The following is a 16264-nucleotide window of genomic DNA, read 5'->3' as shown; positions in this document are numbered from 1 at the left end:
CCTGAGCAATCCTGGAGCACCCCACACAGAGCATCCCCCTGAGCAATCCTGGAGCACCCCACACAGATCATCCCTGAAACTGCCCCCCTGAGCATCCCTGGAGCACCCCACACAGATCATCCCTGAAACTGCCCCCCTGAGCATCCCTGGAGCACCCCACACAGAGCATCCCCCTGAGCATCCCTGGAGCACCCCACACAGAGCATCCCCCTGAGCATCCCTGGAGCACCCCACACAGAGCATCCCTGAAACCGCCCCCTGAGCATCCCTGGAGCACCCCACACAGAGCATCCCCGTGCAAGTCACTCCCAAATATCCTTATGGTGTCTCCCCACAGCATCCCCGACCCCTCTGAGTATCCCCTTACCACATCTCCACACAGCATCCCCCTAGAGGCCCCCCAAAGCACCTCCCTATAGTGTGACCCCAAAGCACCAGTCTGCCTCCCTTTATGTCTCCCCAAAACCCCCTCAAAGCCTCTTTCTGTAGCATCCTCCAACCCCTCCGACCATCTCCCCATAACACGTCTCCCCCAAAGCATCTCCCTTCCTCTGGGACAAGATGCTCGGAGGCATCGACCCCTTTTGGGGGGCAGGGGTCCTCCGGGGGTGGGCGGCGGCTCTCGGGGGTGATGAGCTCGGGAGGGGGGTGGGAAATGGCTCCGGGCATCCTGCCTCACATCCCGCTGCCCTATTCAGCGGTGCCCGGGGAACTTGCGCTAATTGGCATGGAGTTGGAATGACGCCTGGATGCCACCGGGCTTCCTTTTAGAGCCTGGGAAGAGGGGAGGAAAAAAAATAAATAAAAAAGCGGGGGGAGCTCTTTTGGGGTGGGGGTTCAGCTTTGCAAAATACCCATCCTAAAGAAAACCCCAGTTTATCTGAATGGGGCGTTCAGAGCCCCAAATCCCATTGGATTGTCCGCGGAGGGGATGGCAAACCTCAGCTGGGCTCGATGGGGTGATGCTCCCCCCACCCCAAGTGTGTCCCAAGGACTGGGAAAACCTGGAATTGGGGGTCTGTAACCGGGGAAAAATTGCAAATCTGAGTATTTTTTCCTCAAATAAATGTCAGCTCGAGGCCTCCGAGGAGGCGAAAGCCACCAGGACACAGGGCTCTATTGAGAAAAGAAAGAACAAAAAAAAAAAAAAAAAAAAAAAAAAAAAGAAGGGAAAAAAAATAAATTAGCCGGGCGAAACGCCAAGCCGGGAGCTCCGAGGGACGTGCCCAGAGTGGGGAAGCGGAGCAATTCGGGGGGCGAGCCTGCCCGAAATGTGGGGAGCGCCGGCTGCCCCGCGGGGCCACCCCGCTCCCCCCTGCTTGCTGCCGGTGACCTGGCTTCTGGCGCTGCATGCAGGTAGGGACTTCTCCCATTTTTTTCCATGGTTTTCCCGTTTTTTCCATGAGTCTTGTGGGTATCCAGATGGAGGATGAGGGCCGGGGGGGTGATGAGGATGGTGATGCCCTATGCGGGGGGGGTTGGAGGGAGGGTTGTTGCGCTGTCGAGCGTACCCTCTGCTTGGGAGCTGGTTAAAAAGGGGGTAAAACTGGAACAAAAACTGGGGAAAACACTTTTCTGGAGCCAAGCAGGTCCTGAAGTGGGGGAGGATTTGGCACTGCCCCACCCTGAGCTTCTCCCCGTTTTTTTTTTTCTTCCCTGAACCCCATTTTTTCCTAATTTTTTAACATCTCCAGATATTTTCTCTTACCCATTCCTCAGCTTCCCTTAGAAAGTCATTTTTCACCCCATTTCTCGGCTTGTCTCATCCCACTGCAACACTGGTATTCTCCATAATTTATTCTCTAAATTCTCACTTTTTGGAATTTAATGAGCCCCAAACCACCCCATCCTAGCTCTGGCAACACAGAAAATCACCTTTAACAATTTTGTTCCATTTTACCGAAGTTTGTGCCCAAAAGCAGCCCTGGGGAGGCCCCATTTCCCTTCAGATGGGGCAGATGGATGAAAACCAAAACCAACTGGGTTCTTTGCTGGCTTTGATTTAGACCCTAAAAACAGTCAGGGCTGCGGTGAGGACACCCCAAAAAATACTTCATGACTTAAAAAAAATAAAATAGGGATTTTGCCACAAAATAATGTGAAAATGAGGATTTTTGACGGGCTTTTTCAACAAAAGGGTTGGGAGATCTCCACCCCTAAACCAAGGATGCTGTAGGAAAATGGAGCATTTCCTGATTTATTAATGAAATCCCAAATTTTTTTATCCAGAGTGGAAAAAAAATTAGGAATAGGGTTTAAAAAAGGGCAAGAAACAGTTAAAGAGCAGCGATTTGGCTGTGCACGGGGAGGGGGCAGGGATGCACTGAAGGCCACATCCCCATCCCATGCTTTGGCCTTCCCTGTGGGGTGAGGGTTCCCCAAAATTTGGCGAGTCGGGGCATGTTTGTGGGGCCGAGCGCGGCGCTGCCGGGGAGGACGGAGGGACGGATGCTGCATACCAATAGGTCCCATGACTTTTCGGGCTTGTTTAAGGCCTTTCTTGCTCCTGCTTCACCCAGCCCAGCTGGTTTTCCCACTCTCCCCTCCTCTTCAATATGGGGTTTGTTTGCTCTCCATGAACGGTATCCATATGGGGGGCTCATGGATGGGACCTCTGGGATGTCAGGATGGGGATGCTAAGGTATTTTGGGGAGGGAGAATGTTTTGGGGAGTCCCCTCCCCCAGAAAATCATGTTTTTACACTTTTTCCCTGCCTTTTTTGGCTTAAAACCAGCGATGAGGAGCAATGCACGTGCAAAGACTCTCGTGATGCAGTTTTGCATCTGAGGGGGCTTTGTCTGGACAGGCGCATCCAATGGGGATGGGGGTGGGATACAAAATCCTTCCCCCCCACCATTTTTTGGGGGAATTAAGGTATCTTTGCAAAGCATTGCACTGATCATTGCACTGATCTTTCACTCCCCAGGCAGTTTTTGCAGGGCAGTGATACAACTTTGCCAAGGGTTGCCTCCACCTGCCTCCCACCCCCTGCATTTTTGCGAGTGATGTTTGCATTTTTGCAAAGGATTACATTGACCTGGCTGCAGGAACACTCCCCCTGCATTTTTGGGGGTGATAGATGGATTTCTGAAAAGGGTTTGCTGCAGGAGAGCTCCTGCCCAAGCCCTGCACATTAGGGGGCACCACATGCATTTTTGCAGAACCTAGCAACAGGAGGTGTGGATGGCACTTGCATTTTTTGAGCGACACATGCGTTTTTGCAAAGGGTTGGTTATATTGACCTGGCTGCAGGAGCACTCCCACCTCCAGTGCAGCTTTGGGGGGTGATAATGCCTCTTCACAGGAGGTTGCATTGCCCAAAGCAATTTTGGGGGTGTTTCCTTGATTTTTTCATGCTGCATTGGGTGAGTGCAGGAGGGTTCCCACCCCTCACGCAGTTTGGGGTCACACATGCATCTTTGCAAAGGTTCTGGATCCAAGCTGGGCACCTTGGGGGTGCTCAGCACAGCTCCAACTTGGGGTTTTTCCCTGTTTTCTCCGTGCTCGGCACCCCACTGTCTCTCCCCACACCCCAAGGTCTGCTGACAGGGGTGAACATCACCAGCCCCACGCCGCTGGTGCGCGGCACGGCGGGCAAGGCGGCGCTGCTGTCGGTGCGCTACGCCAGCGCCAGCGCGGACAAGCCGGTGGTCAAGTGGCAGCTGAAGAGGGACAAACCTGTCACCGTCGTGCAGTCCATCGGCACCGAGATCATCGGCAACCTGCGGCCCGACTACCGCGACCGCATCCGCGTGCTGGAGAACGGCTCGCTGCTCATCAGCCCCTTGCAGCTGGCTGACGAAGGCGCTTACGAGGTGGAGGTGTCCATCACTGACGACACTTTCACCGGCGAGAAGACCATCAACCTCACCGTGGACAGTAAGGGCAAGGACATCCAGTGGAGACTGGGATGTCCATGGGATGTCTTCCCTGAGCACATATTGGGTGGGCTCTCTCCAGCTGGGAGGTGGTTTTGGGGGTTTCAACCACCTCAGGTTGGTGGGGTTTTGATGTTTCTCTTCCTGCCCCTGAGACATGGCATCACTGTGGTTCCTTTGCTTGCCCGCAGTTCCCATCTCAAAGCCACAAGTGCTGGTGGCCTCCTCAACGGTGCTGGAGCTCAGTGAGTTCTTCACCCTCAACTGCTCACACGAGAATGGCACCAAGCCCACCTACACCTGGCTGAAGGACGGGCGGCCGCTGAGCAACGACTCCCGCCTGCTCCTCTCCCCTGACCAGAAGATCCTCACCATCACCCGTGTTCTCATGGCTGACGATGATGTCTACAGCTGCCTGGTGGAGAACCCCATCAGCCATGGCCGCAGCATCCCCGTGAAGCTCACTGTTTACCGTAAGCCACCCCTTCTTCCCTCCTGCATTCCCAGGTTTGGCCATCCCTTGCAGATACTTTCAGCTAAAATTTTTGGGGGCTTGTCCCCCCTCATTCCTCTCCTGCAGGCCGGAGCTCTCTCTACATCATCCTGTCCACAGGTGGCATCTTCCTTCTTGTCACCCTGGTGACAGTTTGTGCCTGCTGGAAACCCTCCAAGAAGTACGTGTGGGGATGACAGGGGAGACAAAGGGGGTTGTCCCATCTTGTCCCATCCTGTTTTGTCCCATTTTATCTGTTGCCATCCTATCTGGTCCTTTATCCTATCTCATCTCATCTTGACACATACTACCCCATGCCATGCCATGCCATGCCATGCCATGCCATGCCATGCCATGCCATGCCATGCCATGCCATGCCATGCCATGCCATGCCATGCCATGCCATGCCATCCCAATCCCATCCCATCCCATGCCATGCCATCCCATCCCATCCCATCCCATCCCATCCCATCCCATCCCATCCCATCCCATCCCATCCCATCCCATCCCATCCCATCCCATCCCATCCCATCCCATCCCATCCCATCCCATCCCATCCCATCCCATCCACCTCTCTCTCCCTGCAGTACTTAACCCTTCCCTGGATGAGCCCCAGGCAGTTCCCCAGTGCCTCTAACACGATGCCACTGCTGCCCCATCCATCCCCCATCCCTTTCCAGGGAGAAGCGACAAGCAGAGACACAACCAACCTCTGACTACGCCGAGCAGGACGAGGAACGCCTGAAGCACGAGGGTGAGTGCCAGCCTGGCGTGGCAGCGGTGGGTTGGGGAGCACCAATGCTCCTGGCACGGTGAGCAGCACCTTCTTCCACACAGCCGAAGGCATCCCCCGGAGCGGCGAGCACGAGCGCAAGAACCCAGTGGCTTTGTACATCCTTAAAGATAAGGTGAGAGCCGGTAGCAGCGGTAACACCCCGGCAGCATCCCGGCACAGGGTCTCGCAGGTGTCCCACGTTTTTCTCCTCTTGGTTTTGGGCAGGACTCGCCGGAGGCAGAGGAGGATTCGCTGCCCGAGCCCCGCGGCACGGTGGAACCGGGCTACACCAGCTCGCCGGTACCGGCAGCCGGTCGCTCTCCGGGGCCGGTGGGGCGCTCCGCTCGCCGTTACCATCGCTCGCCAGCTCGCTCGCCCGCCTCGACGCGGACCCACCGGTCACCGCCGGGCTCGCCGGCGCGGTCCCGCGGCGCCCCGCGGCTGCTGCGGACTGCCGGTGTGCACGTTATCCGGGAGCAGGAGGAGGCCAACGCCGTGGAGATCAGCGCCTGAGCGCGGGGACTGTGCGCGCTCGGGGGGCAGCGGGCAGGCGGGCACGGACACCGGCACGGCCGCTTTCCGCCACCGAGCAAGCGGGGACACCGGCACGGCCCTGCTCCCGCCGCTGGGCGTCATTCTGCTCGGCGTAAAGTCACTAATTTCCTATTGATCCCACCCGGAGCTCCCCTCTTCCGTCCCCCGTCTTCCTGGGGCATCGCTTTAATGGCTTTCTCGCCGGGACGAGTGTGCGGGGAGCGTGCAGAAAGCACACGCGTGTGCAGAGAGAACATGCAATCAGTGCACGGAGGGAGTGTGCCAGAGGGTGTGCATGGAGCATGCAGGGGGAGCGTTCCAGCACTGCACGTGTGCATGCAGAGTGCAGGAGGGCACATGGACTGTGCACACAGGGTGCATGGGGGCAGGCACGAGGTGTGCAGCAAGAGGATGCGCAGAGCATGCAAGAGAACACATGGAGCCCATGGAGAAAACACACATGGAGCATGCAGCTATACTGCACGGAGCATGCACTGTGCGTGTGTGGAGTGTTCAGAGTGTTCACTGAGCCTGCATGGCCTTTGTGAGCGTGCCAGACCTGTGTGTGTGCTCCAAGCGTGTGCAGAGTGTGCATGGAGCGTGGGGAGTGAACTTGCACGCAGCATTTGCACGGAACATGCACACAGATAGGATGCAAAGAGGGTGAGCAGAGAGGGTGTGTGCAGTGCTCATACAAAGCACACGCAGAATGTGCACGGTGTGTGTGGAAAGAGTGCACAAAGCAGCTGAGTGTGCTCAGAGCATGTGCAAGAGTGAAGCCGCAGTGCTGGCACAGGGCATGCGTGGAGCCTGCAGTGAGTGTGCAAAGAGTGCCTGCGCTGTGCTTGCACAGGGTGTGTGTGGTGTGTGTGGAGAGAGCGAGCACAAAGCAGCCGAGCATGCTTGGAGCGTGCACACGCACACGGGGAGCACACACACTGCATGCCCAGCGACCATGCAAGCACACGTGTGTGCGAGAGCACGGTGCCCGCCCGCCGTGGCACAGCCCCCATGCATGCAGCAGGACATGCGCTGGCACACAAGCTCGCCCAAGGGCGCAACACACATCAGGGGGTCTAAACAGGGGGCTCCCTCCTGCCTGCCCAGCTCCCCAGCTGCAATGTCCCCTAAAGGTGGGCTGGAAGCCCTGGTCCAAGCATTGCCCCTTTGCCATGGTAGGATTTTCTGTGAAAATCCCCCGGTTTTGGGGCACATGATGCTGCCTCTCCCCAAGCCTTCATGGGAAATAGGTTTAGGATGAAAAGCAGAGAGCGGCCGGGCCCTGGGGCACCCAGGGTGGGTGCCGGGGCACCCTGGAGTGCTCGGGGTGCACTACTAACCAATAAACTAAATGTACTACCGTCTGGTGGTGGCACCCTTGGGTGTCTTTGTGGGAAGGGGTCCTCCAGGGTGGGGGGGCACATGAGAAGTGGTCGACAGATAAAACCCCAAGACACCTGGCTGGCACTCAGACTGGCACTTTAGTGCATGGGAGACCTTGGACTGTTCCCTCTGGTATGTACTGATGGTGTCCTCAGCTGAGAATCCTTCTCAATTTGTCTTCCTCTGAACATGGCGAAGGAAAAGGGGAATTTATTCTGACTAATTAAATTCATTAACCGCTGTGTCCCCCACTCTGCTGTCTCCACTGGGTGCTGCCAGTGCCACGGTGGCCAGGCACTCCCACTGCCGCAGGATGGCTGAGATGTTTGTGTTCACCGTCACCTTCCCCCCCTCCGGCATTTCCCGGCCCCCGCATCCGGCTATTGTACCCCCCCATCCGGAGCCGGATCCAGCCCCGCTGCTGGCGGGGAGGAACCGGGATTTCGGGATTTCGGGAGGAAACGGGAAGGCTGCCAGGGCCGGCATGGCGGGCGGCTGGGAGACAGCGCTGGGCCTGGGGCTCTGCCTCGCCGCCCTGCACCGCGGAGGTGAGTGCAGCCCACGGGGGCCAAAATCCACTTAACTCTGCCCCTGCCCCACCCCGGATCTGAGACCATGCCCACTTGAGGCACCATTGGCATTCCCCTGCCTCCTTGTCACCCGACAGGCTGCCGCCTTCCCAGCGTGGCCACGGCACCCCAAGTTCCAGCTGGTAAGGACACTTGATGGGTGGGTGATGCAGGTGGGGAGACACCAGAAAATCCCATTCCCCCCACCCACAATGTGCCCTCCCCACCGCAGTGCTGCGGGACAATTTCCGCCTGCAGCCGGGTGATTTGGTGACCACAACGGGACAAGCGTTGGAGCTGGATTGTGTCCCCCCCTTGGGCTACCCCGAACCCTACATTACCTGGAAGAAGGACGGGGTGACCTTGGACTTGGTAGGTGGCAGGTACACGGTCACCAAGGGGAAGTTGCAGGTGGCATCGGCACAACGGAGCGACTCCGGTCTCTACGTCTGCGTGGCGGCCAACGCGGCAGGCAAGAGGGAGAGCCGGGGTGCCCGCGTCTCTGTGCTGGGTAAGCCAAGGGCCTCCCACAGGTGGTGGGCACACCACACCCAGCCGTGGTGCCATGGCCTTGATGTCCCCCCGCAGAGAAGCCGAGCATCGTGCGGCACCCGAGCGACGCTGTGGCGGTGGCTGGCAGCACCGTGCAGCTGGGCTGCAGCGCCCGAGGGGACCCAGCGCCGCAGGTGCAGTGGCACAAGGAGCGTGGAGACCTGCCCTGGGGCAGGTAGGTGGTGGCAGGGGGGAGGTGACCCATCCCTGGCGTGGGGATGAGGCTGATGGAGAGCTGGTGACCCGCAGGCACGAGGTGGACCGGGAGCACACTCTGCACCTCTATGCCGTGACGGCTGCCGATGCCGGCGCGTACGTGTGTACAGCACAGAGCCAGCTGGGCACCGCCGCCGCCACCACCTTCCTCCACGTGGAGGGTCAGTGCTGGGACCTCCGTGGCCTCCACCATCACAGGCACCCAGGGCCATCTTGGGGTTCATGCAAGGGGATCCACCTAACAGGGTCCATCTAATGGGGTTCATCCAAGGGCAGTCTGTCCATGGGAGTCCATCCAAGGCCATCCATCATCCATCATCCATCAAATAAAGCCCATCCAGCTGAGTCATTTGAAGAGATCCATCAAAGGGTGAACTTCCAAAGGTAGGTCCACCTAAACAGGATCCACCCAAGAAGGCCCGTGTAAGTTGATCCATTATCTAAGGAAAATAGATCCGTTATCTAAGGAAATGCATTGAGTCCATCCAAGAGGATTCATTCAAGATCACCCACCTAAAGGGGATCCAGCCAACCTGGTTCCTCCAAGAGGATCCATTTAAAGGGATCTTTGGAAGGTGGAAGTACGTTAAAGTGGGATAGAACAAGAAATATCCATCCAAAGGGTCCATCTAAGAGGGACATCATGGAGAGGTATATCATGGAATCCCATCCCATGCGCCCGGGGTTAACACATCAAAGGGGGCTCCTCCAAGAGGGGTCCATTCAAGACAGACCCATCACAGGGTGTCTGCTCAAAAGGACCCATTTGAGTGAGTCCATCCATGTGCGGGTATCTGAGGGGATGTCTGGGCAGGTCCCTGGGGACCTTGGTCCTACCTGGTGATGCCATTTGTCTTCTTCTGCCTCACAGACCGGCTGGCAAGGGGCCAGCAGGAGACTGCCCCACGGGAGCTGCTGGCCGTGCGGCTGCACCTGGACAACGGCACCGCGCTGCCCACTGCTGCTGTCCAGCTCCGCTGGCAGGTTGGCGTGACGCTCAGCTGCCCCCAGGGGAGGAGGGGACGGGACACATCCCCATGTCCCACCTTAACTGGGGATCCTTCCCATCTCCTGCAGATGCTGATGCCGGTGCCGCTGCCTGTGGGCTACGTGGTGCTGTACCGCAGCCTGCTCCCGGTCACCACCTCCTGGGTGCAGCACGACGCGGGCAGGGAGCTCAGCACCGTCATCCCCGCGCTCCGCAGGGGCTACAAGTACGAGTTCAAGGTCCGACCCTACACTGGAGGAGCCCAGGGCTCAGACAGCAACAGCAGGCACCTCTGGATACCCGAGGAAGGTGCGTCATGTGTCCCTGGGGATGTCTGGGTGGTGGATGGGGAGGTGGGTTTGGGGTCCCAGGGGTCTCAGTATCCCTGTCCCCCTGTCCTGGCAGTCCCTAGTGCAGCGCCCCAGCGTGTCACTGTCAGCCAGGCTGAGGCAGGGAACGGCACCGTGGTCGTGAGCTGGGAGCCACCTCCTCCTGAAGCGCACAACGGCATCATCCGGGGCTACCAGGTTCGGGGCAATGGGGCGAGGGGGAAGGGCTGGGCTCTTCTGGCCAAGCAGGGTCAATCCAAGGGCATCCATCCAAAAAGAGAACCTGTCAAAGGTGGGGTCTATCCATGGGGGGCAGCATCCAAGGAGTCTGTCCAGGAGGGGTCCATCCAAGGCAGAAGTCCATCCAGGGCATCTGTCTGTGGTATCCAAGGGCACTCATCCAAAGGAGTTCAGCCTAGGGATTCAGCCAAGGGGGTCCATCCAAAGGAGGATCCATCAATGGGGGTCCATCCATAAAGCATTCACCCAAGGAGGTCCATCCTAGGGCCATGAAGGGAGCCAGTATAAAGGGGTCCTGCCAAGGGGAGTCCATCAAGGACACTCAGCTAAGGGGACCCATCCAAGTGAATCTATCCATGGGGGATCCATCACTGGGAGTCCATCAAGGGATGTTCATCTAAAGGAGTCTGTCCAAGGGGGTCCACCCACAGGATGTCCATCCACAGGGGGGCCATCAAGGCTAATCACCTAAGGGGACACACCCTCTTGGTGCCTGCCAGGTCTGGTCAATGGGTGAGGGCTGGCAGCATCCCACCAACAGGACAGTGGATGGAGCCACCCACCGCCTGGAAAACCTCCTCCTACACCCTGGGGCCGAATTCTGTGTTCAGGTGGCAGCTTTCAACAGTGCAGGACTGGGGGTTCCCAGTAACGCCACGTGTGGAGTCCTGGGTAGGAGATGGAGAGCAAGGGGGGTGTGGGTGGGGGTCAAGGTGGTGACATCAAGTGACACTGATGGGATCCTTGCAGGGCTGACAGCAGGGAGCAGCAGGATGGTCCAGGCACTGCAGCAGCCTGCTGTCATCGCAGCTGCTGGTTCCATGCTCTGGTTGGCCTTACTCGCCCTCCTCCTCCTCCTCTGCCAGCGCCGGGCCAGCCAGGACGCTGCAGCTCGCCACAGGTGAGAGGCCATGGGGTGGGGGACATGGCATACCCCTGGTGTGGGGATTGATGCACTGACAGCACCTCTTGCCCTGCAGGCTGGTGGCTGGTGACTCGCCATGGCTTGGTGGTCCCTGGAAACCCAGCTGTGCCCCCCGAAACCTCAGCAGCAGCAGCAGCCTCAGCAGCCGGCTCCTGGGCAGTGATGGCAGGGACCCCCACCCCTCCAGTGAGCCCTGTGGAGACTGGTGTCCACACCCATTGCCATGGGACCCCCACCCCCCCACTGGACACCAGGGTTGGGACCCCCACCTAGTGCCACAGAGCCCCCACTCTCTGCCATGGAACCCCCACCAGTGCTATGGGACCCCCTCCATCCCGTGTGATGCCATTGGATCCCCACCCAGCTCCATGGAACCCTGGCCTGCTGCAGCAGGACCCCCAGCCCAGGCCTAGGACCCCAACAGAATGTCATGGGACCAACAAAGTGTGCCCAAGACCCCCACCCTGTGCCGGGGACCCCCACTGCCATGGGACCCTCACATTGGTGCCCCCATTGTCTGTCTGCAGGCACACAGACCCAAGGACAGAGGGGACAGGGGACACATGAGCCCATGGGTGCCCTGACCTCTCTTACTCTTCCAGCCCTCTCCTTGGAGCCGCCAAGCCTTGGTCCCCCCACGCCCCCCATCCACAGCAGCCTCCGTGGAGGACACCCACCACCCCTTGGGGACATGGGGTTCTGTGGTGGGGGGCACCCTGGAGTTCATTCCTCGCCCAGCACCCCAAACCCAGCACCCTGGGAGCGTGTTCGCAAGAGAGGTGGGTGTGGGGGACACATGGGGGACAGGGGGGACAGCAGGGCAGTGGCCCATGGCTCTGTGTCCCTATTCCCCTCGCAGAGCTGCACCAAGTGCACAGCACCCCGGTGCTCACAGCTGGCCCCAGCCACGTCCCTGTCTCTGGAAGCGGAGGCGAGTGGGGGGCAGACTTGGGGCAGGCAGCCAGGCAGCCTCAGCAAAGGGGACACGAGGGTGACACCATCCCTGCCGTGATGGACAGCAGAGACCCACGGCTGCCCGTCTTCAGCTCTCCAAAACCACATCGGGGCAGCGCCTCTGGTGTAACCACATCGCTGGTGACACCGCCAAGACCACCCCATGCCTGGCACCCACCAGTGACACGGTGAGTCTGGGTGTCCCCATCCAGGTGGGTGCCCTGCAACCCAACCCTGTGCTGCAAAACCCAACGTGTCCCTTGCACCTGCAGGTCCCCGGCCTCCATGTGCCCCAGGGACACATCTCTGGTCACCAGGCATCCCAAGGACATGTCCCCAGTCCCTGGGATCCCCAGGGACATGTCCCCAGTCACTGAGAGCCCCAGGGGTGTGTCACCAGCCACCAGGAAGCCTAGGGACATGTCCTTGGTCACTGAGCACCCCAAGGACACGTTCCTGGACAGCAGGCATGCCAAGGATGTGTCCTCAGTCACCAGGACCCCCAGGAACAGGTCACCAGCCACCAGGCACCACAAGGATCCACCACCAGCAACCAAGAACCAGAGGGACACAGTCTTGGCCACCAGGCACCCTGAGGACACCTCCCTGCTCACCAGGTGCCCCAGAGACCCGGTACCAGCAGCCAAGTGCCAGAGGGACATCTCACTGTCCACCAGGCACCCCAAGGACATGTCCCCAACCAGCAGGCACCCAAAGGACACGTCCCAAGGCACAAGTCTGCCCAAGGAGATGTCCCCACCCACCAGGCACTGCAGGGACAAGTTCCTGCCCTCCAGGTATGCCGAGGACATGTCCCCAGCCACCAAAATACCCCAGGGAGCCATCACTGGTGACCGTGCACACAAGGGACATGTCCCTGTGCAGCAGGTCCCCTGAAAATATGTCACCAGCCTTGAGGCACCCCAACGACATCCTGCCAGCCACTGGGCACCCCAGAGACACATCTCCACTCACCAGGCACCCTGAGGAGGTGTCACCAGTCCCCAAGCACCACAGGGACAAGTTGTTGGACACCAGGTACTCTAAGGACATATCTCAGGCCACCAGGGACACATCACTGGTGACCGTGCACACAAGGGACATGTCCTTGTGCAGCAGGTCCCCTGAAAACATGTCACCAGCAATAAGGCATCCCAAGGACACATCTCCAGCCACCAGGCACCCCAGGGACACATCTGCAGCCACCAGGCACCCCAGGGACACATCTCCAGCCACCAGGCATCCTGAAGAGGTGTCTCCTGTCACTAGTCACCAGAGGGACATGTTCTTGGACACCAGGTATCCCAAGGACATGTCCCCAGCCACCAGCCACACCTGGAACATGTCACTGGAGGCCAGGCACTCAAGGGACATATTCCTGGCTACCAGGTACGCCAAGGACGTGTCCCTGGCCACCGGGCGCCTCTCGCCAGCATTCAGCGATGGGGTCCTCACACAGCAGCAGGTGGCTGAGGTCCTGGAGATGGAGCAGGACACTAACTGCTGCAGGTATTCCCCACCCCCCTGGGACATTCCCATGCTTGCAGCATCCCCTGGTGCCAGCAGTACCCCCGCTGTGTTCCCCACAGACCCCCGGCACCAACCTCACCACGGTCCTTCTCACCACTGCACACCTACGGCTACATCTATGGGCCATCAGCCTCTGAGCTGGGTGAGGAGGAGGAGGAGGAGGAGGAGGAGGAAGAGCATACAGCAACGAGGGGCTCACCAGGAGGGTCGCTGCTGAATGGCTGGGGGTCTGTCTCGGAGGACATCTTTGCCAGCACCCGCTGCAGCTTGGTGAGCTCCTGCGACGGCTCCGTCCTCCTGGACGCCAGCTTTGCCCAAGCACTGGCCGTGGCCATCGATGGCCTCTGCTACAGCCTTGAGGACACCGATGGGGCCTACGAGGGTGAGTGCAGGGTCTGGACCCCCTCTCTGACCCTGAGTATTGTCACACCCTCAAGGAAGTTGGCTCCATGGTGATGCCACCTTCTCCTGCCTTCTTCCTGCAGGTCCCTCACCACCACCATCACCCCTGGAGCAGGTCTTCCCACCTGGAGTCCACAGCACCACCTGGGACTGGCGGGCAGTGCTGGAGGCCCCACAGAGAACCAGGACAGAGGCAGCCATGAACAGCAGCTCACAGAATGGTGAGTAGTGCCCCTTGGCAGGGTGGTGGGCAGCGGGGTGGTGAGGTGTTGCAGGGTGATGGAAAATGTTCCCTTTGCTTTCCAGGTGGTCAAGGGCTGGGGATTGGCAGCCCCTGGGCCAGGGAAGGTGGTGAGCTGCGGACAGGAGGGACAGGAGCGAGGCAGTCCCCAGGGCGCAGGACACAGCAAGGCCAGACCCCTTGGCTCACCTAAAATCCAGCTTTATTAGGCAGTTCCCCAAACAGGGGCTCTGTACGAGGAAAAGCCACCCACAAAGGGTGGATGGCACCTAGGTGGGTGGGTGTCCCTCATTATTCAGTGTTCTTGTCCTTCCCAAGTGTCCTCCTTCTTCCACAGTGTCCCCATCCCTCCTCAGCATTCCCACCCCTTCCCAAATTCCTCATTCCTCCCCAGCATCCTCATCCTCCCCAAGAGTCTTCATCCCTCTAAATGTCCTTGTCCTTCCTGTGTCCAACTCCTTCCCTAGTGTACTCATCCCCCCTTCCTATCCTCCTCCAACCCAAGCACTGTTGCCCACCCTGTGTTTTGTCTTTCCCAAGGGTTGTTGACCCCCCTGACCATCCCCATTCCCGCTATTCCCATTCCTTCCAGCTGTCCTTATGATTTCTGATAGTTCATGCTCTTCCTCAACATCCTTGTCTCTCCCAAATGTTCTCATCCTTCCCAAGCCACCTGAGTGGCCTTGTGCTCCCTCTAAATGTCCTTGCCCTCCTAACCATTCTCATTCCCAGGCTTCCCAGCCCTCCTGAGCATCCTCATCCTTCATCAGTGGTTTTGTTCCCCATGCCAAGTGTCCTTTTCCTTCCCCACTGTCCTCATCCTCCTGCAACCATCCTCCTTGTCCCTCACTACTGTCCTTGACCCTCCCAAGCAATCTTGTTTTTTTCAAGTGTCCTCTTCCCCCCAGCAATCCTCAATCCCCTAGAAATCCTTGTCCTTCCTCCGTGTCCTCTTCCCTCCAGGCATCTTTGTCCCTCACCAGCACCCTCATCCATCTGCTGTATCCTTGTCCCCCATCATTAATCTTGTCCCCCACCAACTGTCCCTTTCCCTTTCAGTCACCTCAGCCCTCTCAGATGTCCTTGTCCTTTCCCAGCACCCTTGTCACTCCAAGCTGTCCTTGTCTCCAGGATCTTTGCCCCAGTTAAGCATTTTCCTCATCGCTCCCCAGCACCCTCATCCCACTTCTGCTCATCCCAACCGTTTCTGTCCCCAGGGTTCATCCCTTGAGCATCTTCCTTGTCCCTCCTGAGCATCATGTTCCCCCCAGTGTCCTAATTCCCTGTGAATTCCTTGCCCCACCCCTAGAATCCCTGTCCCCCTCACTCTGACGCCGACTGGCCGCGACCTCTGCACAACCCTATTTCTTTGGAGCCGCTCAGAAATTAAACATCCCTCCGTGTCCCCCGTGTCCCCCGTGTCCCCATCCCCTTGTCAGCGACTCGCCCTCCCTTTTATCGCTTCTCCTGCGGCGGGCAGGGGAACGGGGCCGCTGGTGTCCGGCCGGTCCCCTCGCCGCGGTGCCCCGGTGTCCGGCCGCGGTGCCCCGGTGTCCGGCCGGTCCCCTCGCCGCGGTGCCCCGGTGTCCGGCCGGTCCCCGGTGTCCGGCCGGTGCCCGAGCCGTGCCCGCGGGAGCCGCGGGAGCCGCGGGACGAGGCGCTGCCGGTGGTGGAGCAGCTGCCGGACACCGGCCCGCGGGGCGGGCAGGAGGCTTTGCTGTAGGGGGTGGCCTCATCTGCAGGGCAGGGGACAAGGCTGGGGCTGGCGGTGACACCCCCAGAGCTTTTGTCGCGCGGTCGGTGCTGTGGCTTCCTGCGCTCGGCCGCGCTCGGCTCCAGCTCCGGACACGGCCCGGGGGTCTCGCCCGGCGGCGGCAGCGGCGGCGGGGGCAGCTCTGCGGCACAGAGGGAGGAGGGGCTGAGCTGCCCTGAGCCTCCTGAACTCCCGGGTTTGTTCCTCCCACTCACCTCCCATCTGCTTCTCCCGCCGGTAGCGGCTGCATTTGGGCTTCAGGCGGCTTTTGGAGATCACCCCGCGGGTTTTCCCTGGGGAGGTGGGAACGGCAGCGTCAGCCCCCCTCAATAGCCAGTGAAGCCCCCCTCAATAGCCAGTGAAGCCCCCCTCAATAGCCAGTGAAGCCCCCACCACCCAAAGGCGCCCCTCGGGGCTCACCTGTGCCCGGAGGGCAGGGGGCTCGGGGTGGGCGGCCCTCGCTGCCATCCGGGGTCACCGAGGGACTGGGTGCCCGTGGGGG

General features: G+C 59.6%; 2 protein-coding genes across 2 annotated transcripts; both read left to right on the top strand.

The window, feature by feature from the left end:
- Positions 1 to 1188: 1188 nt before the first annotated feature.
- HEPACAM (hepatic and glial cell adhesion molecule) lies at positions 1189 to 5821 on the top strand. The gene is made up of 7 exons (XM_030290829.4): positions 1189 to 1356; positions 3538 to 3879; positions 4070 to 4351; positions 4459 to 4552; positions 5052 to 5125; positions 5209 to 5279; positions 5372 to 5821. Exons 1-7 carry the CDS (start codon positions 1272 to 1274, stop codon positions 5657 to 5659), a joined length of 1236 nt encoding a protein of 411 aa, XP_030146689.4. The 5' UTR covers positions 1189 to 1271; the 3' UTR covers positions 5660 to 5821.
- A 1540-nt stretch (positions 5822 to 7361) lies between these two features.
- ROBO4 (roundabout guidance receptor 4) lies at positions 7362 to 14424 on the top strand. The gene is given in 21 exon segments (XM_041720890.2): positions 7362 to 7611; positions 7731 to 7775; positions 7865 to 8143; positions 8221 to 8359; positions 8434 to 8561; positions 9272 to 9384; positions 9478 to 9697; positions 9794 to 9915; positions 10458 to 10629; positions 10708 to 10858; positions 10938 to 11068; positions 11485 to 11661; positions 11742 to 12024; positions 12109 to 12633; positions 12722 to 12874; positions 12956 to 13135; positions 13226 to 13345; positions 13426 to 13748; positions 13852 to 13989; positions 14075 to 14186; positions 14188 to 14424. Coding segments are annotated over 21 exon segments (3777 nt in total). The 5' UTR covers positions 7362 to 7376; the 3' UTR covers positions 14219 to 14424.
- The last annotated feature ends 1840 nt before the right edge of the window (positions 14425 to 16264 follow it).

The sequence above is a fragment of the Taeniopygia guttata genome, chromosome 24 (genome assembly GCF_048771995.1).
Source record: "Taeniopygia guttata chromosome 24, bTaeGut7.mat, whole genome shotgun sequence".
Lineage (NCBI taxonomy): Eukaryota > Metazoa > Chordata > Aves > Passeriformes > Estrildidae > Taeniopygia > Taeniopygia guttata.
This window is presented reverse-complemented; position numbering and strand designations above follow the sequence as displayed.